The 15938-nt window shown below is 52.1% G+C and overlaps 2 protein-coding genes across 2 annotated transcripts in view; one reads left to right on the top strand and one right to left on the bottom strand.

Annotated features, from left to right (window-relative positions):
* The window catches only part of PLXNA1 (plexin A1), a 277345-nt gene extending 261889 nt beyond the window's left edge, over positions 1 to 15456 (bottom strand). The window contains exon 1 of the mRNA XM_031964586.1: positions 15383 to 15456. The gene's annotated coding sequence lies outside the window, so the exon portion shown is untranslated. The remainder of the gene's footprint in view (positions 1 to 15382) is intronic.
* Positions 13747 to 15556, top strand: LOC116423161 (basic proline-rich protein-like). The gene is made up of 2 exons (XM_031964507.1): positions 13747 to 14049; positions 14153 to 15556. Exons 1-2 carry the CDS (start codon positions 13747 to 13749, stop codon positions 15554 to 15556), a joined length of 1707 nt encoding a protein of 568 aa, XP_031820367.1.
* The last annotated feature ends 382 nt before the right edge of the window (positions 15557 to 15938 follow it).

Here is a 15938-nt window from a genome sequence, read left to right as displayed (position 1 = left end):
CTAGGAAGGCCACGGAACTTCCTTCTCTTTGACTCCCCAGGGTTCCCAGAGCCCAACACTGCAACTTGCTGACTCCGTTCCTGATGGCCCAGAGCATCCCCAGCAAGACACGAACTTGGTTCAGAGATTGGCTCTTCGGCATATATGCTGTGATTCTTCCTTCCTACACATCTGAAACCAAACTTAGACCCTCCCTCCACCTAAACGGGAACTTGGATCAGCCTCCGGGATGGGGAAGGACCAAAGCTCCCTGAAGATCCCCAGGAAGATGGAACCCTTCCGACCCTGCCCCCATCTGCTGGCCCCCGCAATCTCGTGTTAGTCATGGGACTTCCCCAAAGTCACTTCTGCTGAGCACCCCGGGGAAGTCCAGGCCAGACAGACGGAGGCCTCCCCAGGAGCATTCTGCCCCCACAGAGATCCAAGATCCCCAAAAACACAGAAAGGGGCCATCATTCTTGGGTCTTGTCCACGGGAATGGGCTACACTGAGGTGCCCTGCTCCTGGCTTTGCCCAATTTGTGACGGGATGGGTGTGGAACTAGAAGAGGTCCAGGGGTCACAAGGGTAAAAGGACTCAGAAGCAGGATTTGATCCAGATTCTCTAACCTGAAACAGTATTCCTCCTACTGCACTAGTGGCACGGGGAGGGGTCTACCTGTAGTAAGGTGGGGAAGGGGACAATACACATGAAGACAAAGAGGAAGGGGGAGGGGAGGAGGAGAGAGAACAGCTGTCATTACCACAGTTGTGCTTGGCATCCAAAGCGCATGGAATAGGGTGGGCATTCTACTGTACCCAGGGAGCAGCTGCCCAGGAGTCCCCCTGGTCCCGGATTCACTGAGGAGCCTGGGACAGGTCAGCTTCCCTCTCTGGGTTTTTAATTTCTGCCTCTGTCGAGGGAGGGGATTTGATGAGCTGACCTCAAGGATCCCCTCCTGGGAGACGATTCCCTGAGCCACAGCTCCCCTGTTCTCCAGGAGGCCCTGGGAGCAGCTCCACACTTCCCTGAGCTCACTATGGATCATGGGCCAACATGGGGGAAAGGGGAGGAACGGGGGTGACTCGGGGAAGCGGAGCCCTGCTCTAGCCCTACCTAAGAGGGAAGCAGAGGTGGGCAGAGCCCCAAAGCCCCAGCACCAAGCCCCATCCTCAGATTCAAGCCTCCCCAAGGGAAAGTCCCTGGGGAAAATATGCGTCTGCTCTAATGTCACAGGCATCTCAAGCATCCGGACCTACGGGGCTCCAAGATGTGCATGAAAATACCCAAGTGTGGCTGCTGCCTTCTCACATCTGTGACTGTAAACAGGCAACCCACCAGCGGGAGCATGGGGAAGCCCCAGGATGCGAGTGTAGGCATAAAGTGAGTGTTGCAAACACAAGATCACAGCCTGTCCGTCCCATCGCCGGTCACAGCCAGAGGAAGAGAAGGTATCGAGGTGGGTAACCCCCCAAAGAAAGGATACGACCGGATTGGCCATGATGAGAGAAGTGAAAAAACCTTCTCAGGCATCCACTTCCCTTTCTCATGGGGCGAGCTGCATCCTGGAGCTGGGGGCTGGAAGAAAGCCCTTCACATGGACCTGAGAACACACAACTCTAGAGCTGAGCACTTAGCACGGTGCTTGGCACATAGTAGGCACTTAAAATATGGGTCCTTCAGAACACAGAAGGTGGACACTGGAAAGGATTTCAGAGTTGGAGGTCCTGGAACCAAGAGCAGAGCAGAAGAACCTCAGAAGGGACCGTGTCAGTGGGAAGGGAACTGAGAACAGTCACAAACGAGAAGAGTAACTCATAATTCCCTAGAACTTTGCACGGACAAAGCATTCTTCCTTCCCATCTCCTTGGGAAGCAGCTGGTGTGGAGGACCCCCATTTTCATAGAACCCCCAGAAGAATCCTCATCAGCAGGAGTCCTCATTCTGAACAACACAATGCCGGAAGTCTCCGATCACTACTAGGAAACAACCAGTGAGGAGTGATGCCCATTCTATTCTTCACTATCTCTGGTGACCAAAAAGCAAGCTACAGATCTGAAAACTGAGGCTGGAAAAGAATTAATTGATCTGTCCAAGGTCATACAGTTAAGAGGTATTACAGCCAGGGTTCAAACCAGATGGTGTCCTCCAAGCCTGATTCTTTTTCCAGCATACCACTCTGATTCATCTCGCCATGCTTGGACAGAGTCAACCAAGCAGACCAAGGCTGCTTCTAATTAAAAGAGGCTCAAGGATTAGCAAAACATCTCAGCTGAACGGGATCTGAGAATAGAACGTTAGCGCCTAGAGAGATCTCCGAACGGAGACGGGGCTGGGAGGGCTCTTGGAACAAAGAATGCCAGAGGAGGGAGGTGTCTTAGATCATCGGATGCTCAGTGATGAAACATTAAGAGCGGGATGGAAGCCTTAGAGACCACACAGTCCAAGGGACTCCTCGCCTGCTCAACCAGAGATTTCTTTTAAGACAAAATAAACAAATGAGTTTGTACCTGTTTGTTGACTCACCTCATTAACAGGGAAATATGTTGGCACAAACAGGGCTCAGGCCTGAAGCTCTCATGCCCCCCACCCAGATCCAGTTACAAGCCTCCAAGGGGCCCACTTGGGGACTGGAATCAAAACCTTGTGGGCTAACCCCGGTCCTACTGCTTGCTCTCAATGAGATCCTGGCCAAGAGCCTTCCCCTCTCTGGACTTCATTTTTACTCCTCAGTAAGATGAAAAGGCTGCCTCAGTTTCCTCATTTGTAAAATGCAGGTGTTGAGTTCTTAACCTGGGATCTGCCAAAGTGGGTTTTGTCTTGTTTTCTAAAGCTCATAACTGTACATGAATATCATTGACTTCTTTTGTCATCCTTTAGATTCTATTTTATTTTATGCATTAATAGCGTTTCAGAGCAGGGTCCACAGGACTCACCAGAGCGCCCAAGGGAGTCCAGGGTACAAATCATTGGACCCGATGACTTTGGAGGTTCCAATCAGCTTTCAACAGTCTGATGTTGGCCACTGGCCTCATTATGCAGCTTTCTGGGGTCTAACAACCTTCAAGAATTCAGGGTCACCACCCCACAGAATAAGGCCCTGGTGCACAACTTGCCACAAAGACTAACTTGATTGGATTAAAAATTTTAAAGCTACCAAGTACAGATAAGTCTCTCTGATGCTAACCGAAGTGTATGTGAACATAAAAGACAACGCTTCAAAAGTTATCATCTATAAAGATTAAGGAAAATCCCTGACCTGACCTAGTCCTGGTAGCTCTATCTGCAAAGGAGGAAAATGGGGTCCACAGTCACCCAGGTGAGCTTATCTTAACCTTAAACTTATTAAGTGTGTACTATGTGTCAGATGCTATGTAAAGCACTCTATGAATATTATCTCATTTATAGGCCCACCACAGCTGAGTGTGTGACTCCTGCCCCCTCAATAGTGGACACTATTATCATCCTCACTTTACAGATGAGGAAACTGAGTCAAAAAAGGTTAAGTGACTTCCCCAGTCCCATATAGTTAAAAAGTACTGGAGGATGGATTTGAATTCAGGTCTTCCTGCCTTTAGGTGCAGAATTCTATCCACTGTGACACTATCAAGTCCCACCCAGACAGAGAAAATGGTTATATGCTAATTCTGTTACCATTGATGGCTCCCCATCAATCCCCATCAAAGTGATCATGAACCCTAAGTTAGGGTGTAATGCTGAAAAGATAAGAGGGCATGTGTCAAATAGCCACAAAATGACATCTATCAATAGGCTAACAAGCAGAAATCCACAGTGGGGAATAGAATATTCATACCTCTACTACCCAAGCACAGGTTTGCATGGGACAAAGCTTCTTAAATTATGGGTAACAAAATTCTGATTTTTTTTTAAGTAATCGTTTGATTTGAATACCTATTTTACATACCCAGGATTGTATAAAACTTTCTTGGGTAAAAAAAAAGGGACTCAAATGGAAAAAGGGTTTTTTTGGTTGCTTTTTTTTGCTATTTTTTATAGCTTTTTATTTCTCCAAATACATACCAATTGAGTGGGAAAAGTCTGACTAAGGTTGGGTCAGGGGTCAGACAGGACATCCATCTGTGGTCAGGATCAGTGGTCAGTTTAGAGCCACATTAAAGTGATCAGCCCACAAAAAACCTAAACTTATAGTAGATTATGATTTTACTACAACTTGACCCAATTTACAGAAGAAGAAACTGTGTCCCATAAGCAATTTACCCAAGATCACTTATCATTTAATGAAAAGAATCAAGACTGTGGGATGTGTTCCCTCAGATGACAGTAGAGGTTCCCACCTCCATCAGCAGCAAAAGCTGGTGACCTCTGGCTGGGAAAGGTTATTCAGAAGGCTGTTAGATTTAGGGATGTAGGGAGGTATGAATGTAGGTATATAGGAGTAAGATGTTTTACATTTAACCAAAAGTTCTTTAGAAAAAAAAAAACCAAAAAACAACAGGCAGGCTTTCCGGTTTAACCTACATAATTAACATTTCCTCCATCACTTTCTAAAGTCCAGACAATCAATGAGACAATAAATCAAGCTGATCTATAATGTTTGCCCATTTCCAAGATATAAATGCTCCCAATGAAAATTTCATGATCCCTGGGGGTACAGGCTAGCCCAGAGAAAGCATCTGAGGTGCCTCTGGCCCTGAGGTACCAACATTCCCTGGTCTAGGAAGCTAAGATTCAAGTAAACCAGCAGCACAACAGTCGCCTTGCATAAATGGGGACTAAAAGTATTTTTATTCCTCAGCCTCCACTCCTCACCACTTAGCACACAATTACCACCTTCGAGGGTCACACCATACATGGGTGTGTGAATCCAGCCTCCTCATCCAAACAGGGAAGCCCAAGGCTGGGCCAGCCCTGGAGGTCCCTTCTGGGTCTGGGGGCCTCCAACAGTCTCTTTCCGTGGCACAGGGCAGGGCACACAGGAAGCTGACACCTCCCATTCCCCAGGGCTGGACCTCAGCTAGGGCACCGTGTCCAGTTCTGGGTACCATGTTATCAGAAGGACATTGATAACTGGAGCCTGGCCAGAGGATGCCATCTAAAAGAACCAAAGACCTTCTCACGTGATGATCAGCTGAAGGAACTGGGCGCATTTAGCCCAGTGAACAGAAGACATAAATGCGACATGACAGCCGTCTTCCAGTATCTGAAGCATGATGATGAGGGGCTAGATTTATACTGAATGGCCCCAGAAAAAAAAAAAAAAAGACAATGGGTAGAAGTTACAAGACAGCAGAGAGGATGTAAACAGGGCAAGAACAGAACTGGGCGAGAACCATCAGAAGTTACAGGGGGAGATTATTTCAGCCAAAATCTCAAGCGGAACCTCTGTACCCCACTAAGATGGAAGGCACAGTCTAATCAGACAGGGGTTCCCTGTATGGGAAGTGTGTGAAGGAAGACTAAAGGCCCCCACAGCAGAGATGCTACAAACAGGCTTCCTCCTAGACCATAAAAGGGATGGAGCTTGGAGAGCCTGCCCAACGCCGACATTCTGTGAAACCCTTGCTCTGGCTGAGGACTGATGGGTGGCAGACAGCATTAGTCATCACCCTCAGTCCCTGGAAGGCTCCAGACCCCAGAGAGGGGGTGGCAGAAGGCAAAGATCCCACCATGTCTTTACTGGCAAGATTCTCTGGCCTTCTTCTGGCTCCGGCATAGAAAGCTCAAACTGTGAAAACAAGCTTCTTTGGGGCTGGTATTGTGGACGGGGGCTTAACGCTGGTGAACTCCAAAGAAAACATGAATCACTCAACATTTATCAGTTCAAAACAGGCCTACAATTAACAAGGGGTGTTTTTTTTTTCCTCCTACAGTATAATTATATACATCTTAATGCAATTACCATCCCTGTATTTTGTATATTAAATAGTAGGCAAATGGAGTGAGGAAGAGGCTTCTTAAACTTCCTCTGCTTCCCTCCCCCCACCACTCAAGTCCCCTCCTCCCTTGGCTAAGGATTCCTGAAATAACTAAGAGTCTAGCCCTGCTTTGTTGGGGGTTTGGCTCAGAGTATCAACTTCGGTCAGGCAATAAGCATTTATTAAGGGCCTACTATGTGCCTCCCCAAAGAGAAGGCAAAGATGGTTTTCCAGCCCTCCAGATGCTCCATCTAAGGGAAACAGAAGGCTCTCTAACACAGTCCCTTCCATTTACAGATGAACAAACCCATTCTCCAAAAGGCAAAATGAGTTGCCCAAAAGTTGTTACCATAGGAAGGGATAGAATTGGGATTCAAACTCAGATCTTCAGCGCTCTTTCCCCTGAACTACAGGGCCCCTCTTCAAGTAGGGAAGGTCGGACAGTTTGGATGTGAGAAGAAGGAAGAGGGAGACAGGAAATAGCCAAAGAGCCTTGGTGATAAGGAGGAGTCAGCAGGGTCTTTCTGGAAGGTCACTGTCCCTGGGGTGGGAAAGGCCTGGGGCCAAGTCCCAGCTCTGAATCTTAGAATCAGCCCAACTGAGTCTCTTAGCCATCTCTAAAAGTGGAATAACATCACCTGCTTCTTTTAGGACTGTGCTTAGGAAGCTTTCTGTAGACTATAAAGTGCTATGTGTGGGGGGTTTTACAAATAACATTAAATACATAAATAACATTTTCTTTTTTTGTCTTTAAAAGGAGGAATACTGGGAGAAAGCATGGCGATGTAATTAAAGCAGGAGCAGGCAAAGCGTGTGAGGTCTAACCTCCCCCCAACCCCAAGAATTCCAAGAAGGAATTGGGAGGGTGGGCTTCGGGGCAAGGTCACCGGCAGAGCCAGAGTTCCTGACCCCCTCCAGCTGTCATCAGGAAGAGGAAGCACTGGAAAGGACTGAGGAGGAGAATGTGATGCTGGAGTGAAAGCAAGCTTGGGGATTTCCTTCCTCATCCTGCTCCAGCACTTGTGACTTTGAAGAAGCCCCAAACAAATACAAGATCTGAGGCAAGCCATCCACTCTAAGGGGATCCATAACCCCTGACCCAAATTCTAGACTGCATATGACCGGCCAAGGCGGGGCAAACAAGAAGTGAGCAGGGCCTGAGCTAATGGGATATCATTAGTCCCAGCCCCACTACTGGATCCCCACCAACAAGACACGTTACCCCTGAGCTCAGTTTCCTCATCTGTCAGCCAGGGATAATAATATTCCAACCATCTTCCTCACAGCATCATTGGAAAGATCAAATGAGATAACCTGCACAAAGGACTTTGTAAATTATGAAGCACTCTATAAATGTCAGCCATTAATATTATTATTACTGGTGTGAGTTATTAGGCAGTTGAAACAGTGACCTTTGAAGGCCCAACCTGGATTGTTCCTCTTCTTCCCATGGATGCCCAGATGGGAGGGCTGAGCCTGGCTAAGGGCAGCTAGCTTCTGGGCCTGGGCACGGTCACCCACCACACAGATGAGGGTCTTCTCCATCGGCCTTGGCTAAAGAAGTACTGGATGGAGAAACTCTCTTCCATGTCTGAGGGTTTTTTCTAGTAAGGATATTTTGGAGACAAAACCTGTGATTTATTCCCAGTAAGAGCAGGTGCTCCCAGTATAGAAACTCCCTCTTTTCCAGGAGACATGAGCGATCCCCCTGAAACTTTATAATTTTAAGGCAGATTTGTTTAAGGTCACCTAGACTTGAACCCCAGGCCTTACTGATTTACTGACCTATACCTCTCTTTATTTATAGGTAGATAGATGGATGGATGGAGAGAGAGAGAGAGAAAGAGAGAGAGAGAGATTATAGTTCTAGCATTATATTACTGATGACTGAAGATGTCCCAGCCCTCACACTTCATTCCCCAGACTGTTCAACAGTGGCTCCTCATAGAATTCTAACTCTGGAGCTAGGAAGGTCTGCGGTGGTCACCTAGCTCGATCCCTTCACATCACAGAAGAGAAAACTGAGACCCAGAGGGATTCATTAAGTGACTTGTCCAAGATCTCATAAGTAAAAAGCAGAAAAGCCAAGGTTCAAACTTGGGTCCTGACTTCAAATCCAATGTTCTCTTGATGCAACTAACAACACTCTCTCCCTGTACTGAAAGAAACACTTTAGCCCTGTATTCAAGATCCTCTACCTAACCCCACCCTTCCTTGCCAATCTGTACACAGGGGACCCTTTACATGCCTCCCACCATGGGCTGCCCCCCCCCATGCCCCTCGATCACTCTCAAGGTGTCCATCCACCCAACAGCCAACCCTACAAGAGAAGAGAAGGGATTTGGAAACTGGTAGAATCACAAGTCACCTAAGCAATAACCTAAGCCAGCCTCTGTACAGATGGAGAAACTGAAGTCCAGAGACAGGAACTGACTCAGAACGAATTCATCTTTGGATTGTCCACGGTCCTGACACAGGCTTTGCTCAAGCTAGGCCTCCCACCTCACATCTCCTCCTAATGAAATCCCGCCAGTCCCTGGAGACCCAGCCCACAGGTCAGCCCCTCCGGGAGAGCTGCTACTTCCCTTCCACCCCCTTTTTCCCCCAGCGCTCTTTCTAGCAGAATATCCAGTGGTGAATCCATCACAGTGTTCAGGATGACCTGCACCCATTCCTAAAAGTCAAAGGGCCTCTATTGTTCCTACTTATTACCTGTGACACCCTGGCTAAACCACCTGCTCTTTCCAGAGGCTGGGCTAAATGATCTAAGGCTGCTTCCAACTCTAAATCCCTATGAACAGATCCTGTCCCAAAGAATATGCTTCTTTCTGAAGAGGGAATCAGTCCTATTCCCCTGGACAAGCCACTTGTAGCAGGATGACCCAAGCCCAGCCTGCCACTGATCGCAGCTAAGAGGCAACCCGGCCACTGTCCCCTACAAAAGCAGCTGCTCAGTAAATGTTTGCTGGGGGACTAAACTTGTGGGAGAAGGTAAAAACCTACAGTTTTCTGGGTGTTGATCACACACACATGCTCCAGCACACACACACACACCCACGGCTGTTTAGAAACCAAGCCACCTGGGCTGTTTCCTTTTTATAAAGGAAACACTGCCAGCCTCAGAAATCCAATTTCCAGTCGGAGAGAGCCCCAGAGGAAACCCAGGCTAGTCCCTTCCAAGTCTCCACAGGATGAGAGAACAGCGCTTCCACTCTGGACCGGTCCATCTAACGGGGAGAGCCCAAGATATTACAGTGGTTTGCCATTCCCTTCTCCAGGGGATTATGGCAAACGGGGTTCAGTGACTTGCCCAGGATCATACAGCCAGGAAGGCCACATCTGAACTCGGCTCTCCCTGACTCCCGACTCCACACTCTATCCACTGAACTGCTTCAAAGATCACAGGGGCACAACAGATTGAGAACTGGAAGGCCTTTCAAAGCTCCACAGCCAGGATTCAAATCCAGCCTCTGACACCCAGACCACCTCCTTTTTCCCCCCGTCTCACAGTCCTGCACCATAGCATGACACATGCCAAGATCGAGCGAGGAGCATCACAGGAGCAGCCTGAAGAGAAGCCCACCTGTCGAAATAGGACCCCCAGGTGAAGAACTGAGGCAGGATTGGGAGCTGGGTCAAGAGATGCTCTTCAGCTACAGATACAGTGGAGAGATCTCTGGGCCTCAAATCACAAGACTTGAACTCAAATCTGGCCTCGGACTCTTGCTAGGAGAAGCTGGTCAAGTCACTTCATCTCAGTTTCCCTCAGTTTTCTTACCTGTAAAATGGGGATAATAACCCTCACTTCCCAGGGCTGGTATGAAGATAAAGCAAGATAATATTTGCCAAATGCTTTGGGAACCTCAATAACCATATAAATGTTAATTATTTATTATTATTATTATTATTGTAAGGGGGGGGTCACCCACACCAAGCAGATCACAGATCTTTGAAGCACCACAAACAATAAATTCTGAAAGAATACAGCCCTTGGGAGCCCCCCGGAAATGGAGGGGGCTGCTTGGTTTTTTGCCAGTATCTCCAGTGCTGCCCTGCCCAGGGGTCCTCCCCCCACACACGTAACTGGCATTTGATAAACAGCTGAATCATTGTGGCCGGGAAAAAATCCAGTTGGCCTTGAGAGATGTCCAGATGTGGTCCAAACTGAAAGGAAAGGTAAGAACCTCCCAGAGAAGGAAAATGGGCAAACCCTGTTCTCCTCCTAAGTCCCCCACAGCAACCCAGCCAGAGTGCTCAGGACATGCAAGATGAACAAGCCTGAGATGGGGCTGGACCCAGAGAGCTCTGCACCAGAACGGGAAAACCTGGGCTCCATTTCCACTAGTTAGCTGGATGCACAACTCTGGGCAAGGCACCCAATCTCCCCTGAGCCTCAATTTCCCTTTCTGCAAAATGAAGGAGTTGGATAAAATGATCCCAAAGGGATCATTCTTAGGGTTAGTATCATCAAGATGATTTTTTTTGGTTTGGTTTGGTTTGGTTTTTTTTGGGGGGGGGTAATTATAACCACCCAAGAGTTCCCTTTGAAAATCTCCCTCCAGATCCAGGTCTTTCTTACAGGGGATCAGGTTGGGATGTATAAACCTCAGGATTGTCAAATCCCTTTATTAGAAAATTAGGAAATTCCTGAACCTTAAAGGAAATGACTAAGCCAAGGTCACACAACGATTTAGTTACAGTATCAGGATTAGAACCCAGATATTCTGACACCTAATCCTGGGCTCCTCCCACCACACCAGCCTGTCTCTGTCATACTAAATCACTAAAAAAATGCCCAATAAAAATTATTTTCAGATCTTCATTTATCAGTTATTGATGGTCACCTGGCAAGGCCACCACTCCCCAGATCCTACCCCATCCTCCCCCAAAAATGTTTTATATTATTATTTTTTTAATTCAACAAACAAAACAAACACATCTATTTGGAAGAGGTGCCTGTGTTTACCTGAACCTGGACAACAGCCCCACTGTCTACACCACACCAAGAATGCCAGTATATTTCCGGCGCCTAGCTGACAGAGGCGGCGTAATTTCAGCCCATTCAGACAGGGATCTGATTTTGATTTGCTTTGATTTCCGGCTCATTTCAAAATTGCTGCTAAAAAACCGACAGGCTCAGAATATCTCTCAGAGCCTCCGGGGAGATCTCACTGACATCCACACTGATTCCTAGAGCAGGTTTCGAAAGACTTTGAAGATCCTTCCTTCTTTTGCTTGAGGGGAATGTGTGAGTGTGTGTGTGTGTGTGTGTGTGTGTGTGTGTGTGTGTGTGTGTGTCTACTCCTCCAAAAAGCCTTCAACAGCTCTCACAAATGGGCAGAGTGATCTGGAAAGGCTGGGTGCCTGGGTAACAAACACCCACTCTACTCCCTAAAGGGCCACAGCGTCTTGGACTTCATAGATGCCTAAGATTTCAGAGCCTGTTAGGGTCCTCAGAACAAAGAATGTCACAGCTGGGAGGGATCTTACAACCGAGACCGTCACAGCCGGAAAGGGCTTTAGGACATGGGATATCAATTGGAAGAGACTTAAGAATACAGGACTACACACAGAACACAGAATACCCAGCTGGAGAGAACTTTAGAACACAGGATTTCATATCTGGATGAGACCTTAAAAGTCATCTGCTCTTAAACCCCTCATTTTCCAGAGGAGAAAATTCAGAAAGTCACAAAGTAATTTGTCCCAAGGTCATACCAGATCAGTATCTGGCCCTTTCTGATTTCTCCAAACAAGGGGTGATGGAAAGTCATGAAATCTTTTGAAATCATTTAGGCAGATAATTAGGTTCAAGATTTTATTTTTTTAATCTTTGTTACCTGGCCAGTGTGGAGAAGAAGGGCCGATAAGATGGGCTAAATGGATTTTTTGTTCTGCCTAAAACCAAAATAAGGTATCTATATCAAATCCATGTATTACACACATACACACACACACACACCCCTATATATGTATATAAGGGTATTACCTCTTAAAAACAAACAAAAATCTAAAGCATATAAGGCTAATCACACAAGGTCCCAGATGAAAGTAGTTTGCTCTGTCCAGTGACACTTCAGCAGCCCTACACATTCAGATAACAATACAGAGCAGGGCTGTGAGGACTAGATGCCAGGGGAAGAGGGAAAGCAGCCCTCTCTTACTCCAGTCTGGGATCTGGGACTATTAAAAGGAATTTGTTTTTTAAAATGCCTTAGGAAAAATGGGGCAGGGGAGGGGAGAGAAGCCATGGAAGAGGTATAGCCAAACATGGCAAGCAAAAAATATATATATACCATTCATTATAGGAAAAAAAAAAAAAAAAAGCCGGACAGGGGGGCCATCAGGGAAGAATTTCTCTATGTAGAGAATCCTAATTGAAGGTTTGAGCCCAAACCAACAGAGCTTCTCAGAGGCAGCATTTCTGACCCCTAAGAACAAAGGCTAGGGAAGAGGTCAGATTTCCTGTGGGCCTCCTGCCCTTTCTTTCTCACTAAGCACCCCTCCCCCTTCCCTTCCCATCCCACATCTCAGCATCATCCAGATCCAACTAGTCATGCCCCACCACCACTAACTGTCACCCTTTCCAGATTAACTGTCCTCTTTACTCCCCCCCCCACCATCACTAACTGTCACCCCTTCCTAACTGTCCTCTTCACCTGAGCACAGAACTGGATTTTAAGAAAGCAAGTTTACTTGGGCACTGGATCTGATTTTCTTTTAAAGAGAGAAATTCTCTCTCTTGGAAAAAAAAAAAAGAAAGAAAGAAAGAAAGAAAAAACAAAACTTAAGCCCTTCTCCTCACCTTGTTTTCTCCCAGAGTTTCTTCCCAGCCCCCTCGCTGGCACTGGCCAGGTCAGGTCCTTCCCTTCCTTCCCTGGCTGCAGCTTGGGAGATAGATACCCAGCCCTTCTACCCACTGAGTCTATACAAAAGACCTTGAGATTGTTCAGGAAGCAATTAGATGCCGAACAGAGGGAAATGGTGTTTTCAAATGGATAACCCTTGATAGTCAATAGCGGCCTCTTATTCCCTCTCTAGGCTGACCAGGAGGGGAAGAAGCTTCTGGGGAAATGTGCTCCCGGCAGCTCAAGGCCCAGGATGAATTTGTATAGACAGAACCCGAGCGCTGGGGCTCCCCCCCCCCCCCCCCCCCCCCCCCCGCACAGTTCTAGCCACTATCCATCAGCCCTAGGTAGAAGGAGGTCCATTTTTTTTCCCCCTGAAATATAGGGAAAGGCATAGTGAGGAAGAGAAAGTCAATCCACTTTGAAGAAGAGCTCCTTTTAACTTTGCTAGGCTGGCCAACCGACCTTCAGATTAAAGTCTGGCTTGCCGGGATGATTCCCAAACAGCCTTTCCATCCAGTTCCCAAAGGGAGAAATCACAACTTTGGCAAGATTTAGAAAACAACAACAAAAAGCATCCACCTCTAAGAAGCAAGCGGATGGGTCTGAGATACAGGAGACCAGGCTCGGCAGATTAACAAACACGGCATGACCTTGGACAAAGCACTTCCTTTCTCTAGGTCTCAGTTTCCCCAAGCGTAAAGTGAGGGTTCTTTGGTCCCTTTTACTGGGTCCAGAATTCTGGGATTCTAGGAGTGTTGAGACTAGGTTTGAAGGGCTGCCCGCCTTCTCGTCCCCACCGCTGCCACCACAGCGAGTCTGGGATCTCGACCTGGCAAGAAAGGGAAATACCCTGCAGGACTTCCCCCACGCCCCACTTCTAAACAGAAATACCCGTCACCCACCCCAAGTCCCACCCGGCTAAGCGGCAGCCCCCCAGCTCCAGCCAAATCAAACCTGCCACCCGTTAATGGGGCCGAGGCGAGCTGTGCAAACCTCGGAGCAGAGCTGATATTCCAGGCATGGCACGATCGGGCCGCCGCCCCCATCCTACTCTCCCTGCCATTCCTACCTTCTCCAGCCCCGCGGCAGTCAGCAGCCCTAGTCCTGGCCTTGCCCAGCCCCCCAGCACCAGTCCGGGGCTGGGCTGGGACCACGACCCCCCTCCCCGACTCCCCCCTCCCGGCCCTGGCCAGCTCCCCAGCCGCGCGGGGCTCGGCACCCCAAACACAAGCTGCCCCCCACCGCAGCAATGCGCCCCGGGGGCTAAGCAGTCCCGCGCGGAGGGGACAAGCCCAGGCGCCGGCCGGAGGTGCTGGCCGGCGGTAGGGGTCCCGGCCCGGCGGCTGGCGGGCGGGCTGGCTTTGTGTGAGGGCGCAGAACCCGCTGCGGGTGGGTCTGTGTGTCCTTCGGTTTGGGTACATACAGCGACGGGGGCCGAGGGCAGCTGCCCGCCCGGGGGATGCCCGCAGTCAGGCCCGAAGGCAGCCCGGGCTCCTCCCTCCTCGTCCTCCGTCCGCGGTCTCCCCGGCTCCGGGAGAGAGCCAGAGAAAGCGCCAGCGGCCGGCCCCACCTCCTCGGGAAGGCTCCCGGGCAGCGGGAAGGCTCCCGGGCAGCGCAGGCTGCGGGCGGAGCTTCCCCGGAGGCGGCTTGGGAGCAGCGGCTGGGGAGGGGGCGCGAGCCGCCCGGCCCTCGGCTCTGGCCCTCCACAGCCACCTCTGGGGGGCCCTGGGGAGGGGTCCCCCGCGGCCCCCCGGTGCCGGCCCCCCGACCCGCCGCCGGGCCCAGGCCGAGCCGCGGAAAGCAAACTTTTGCTTCCCCCCGACCCCCGGCAAAGGGCCGGGGCCGCCCTGCGAGGGCGCGGAGGAGGTGGCCGCGCGTGGGGGTCGCGGGGGGCTCCGGTTCCGCGCTGCGGGGAAGGAGCCCCGGGCGGCCGCCGCGGCCCCCCCCTCCTCCGCGCCCGCTCCTCCCACTGCGCTGGCTCCGGAGTTAGGTCACCACGGCAGCCCCCAGTGCGCGGCCGCCCCCGGAGGCTCCTCCGAGCCCGGGGCCGGGGGCTCGAGCCTCCGCCGGCGAGCGGCCGCGGCTCCTGCCTCCACCCGCAAAGCCCCGGGGAACCGGGCCGGTGACAAAGCGGCCGGCCGGACGCCCGCCCCCCAGCCCCCCCGCCCGGGCACACACGCGCGATGCCCCCGGGGGAAGCGCGCCCCGCGAGCCGGCTGCGGGGCCGGGCGGGCCGGGGCTGCCGCTCCTCCGCCCTGGGCCGCCGCCGCCGCAGTCCCCGCGCGCGGAGCGGGGAGAGGCGCGGAGCGGAGCCCGCCCGGCCGCGGGGCTGCCGCCCGGCCGCGGGGCTGCTCCCCGCCCGGCGCCCGGCTCTCCCGCACGCACACGCACACGCGCGGCCGGGGCCGTTCCGAGGCGGCCGGAGCCCCGAGCCCGGCACTGCCGGGGCACTGCCGGGGCACGTCCGGAGCCCGCCCGGCCCCCGCCCCGGCCCCTACCTGGGCCGCCGGGGCCGGGCGCGCGGGGGCGGCTGTGCGGGAGAGGGGCGTGCGGGCACATGCGGCCCGAGCCCAACTTGCGGGGAGCCGCCCCCGCCGCCGCCCCCGCCGCCCCCGCCGCCCCCGCGGAAAAGTTCGCCTCCGGGCAGCCGCTTACCGCCGCGGGCCGGGCGCGCCGCGCAGGGGCCGGCCATGCTCACAGTCCGCGCCGCCGCCGCCGCCGCCGCCGCCGCCGCTCGGGCTCCCGCGCCTGCTCGCCGCCGCTGCCCAGCATGAATGGAGGGGAAGGAATGCAGCGCGGGGCTCGCAGGGAACCAGAGCCTCGCTCTGACTTCCCGGGGCGCGCGCTCCCCGCCCGCCGCACGCACGCACACTCACACACGCCCCCCGCCCCCCCCCCCGCCTGGGGGAAGGGGCTTCCGCGCCGCCGCGCCGCCGCGAGCCTCTAGGGGGCGCCCCGACCTCTGCCCGCCGCCGCCGCCGCCGAACGGAGCCAGCCGAGCAGCGCCGCCTTAAAGGGCCCAAGGAGGGAGAGACGCCGCGCGGCCGCCTTAAAGGGGGCGACGCCGGGCCGGCGGGGCGGGGCCGGGAGAGCCGGCCCGGGGCGGCCCGGGGACGGGGAGCGGTCCGGGCAGGAGGGGGCAGTCTGCCGGGGGCGGGATGGGGGCAGGAGGGGGACGGGCCGGGGACAGGAGGGGGCCGCGGGCCGGGGG

Source organism: Sarcophilus harrisii, chromosome 1, assembly GCF_902635505.1.
Source record: "Sarcophilus harrisii chromosome 1, mSarHar1.11, whole genome shotgun sequence".
Classification (NCBI taxonomy): Eukaryota; Metazoa; Chordata; class Mammalia; order Dasyuromorphia; family Dasyuridae; genus Sarcophilus; species Sarcophilus harrisii.
Note: the sequence above shows the minus strand (reverse complement) of the source record. Positions and strands in the feature narration are given on the sequence as shown.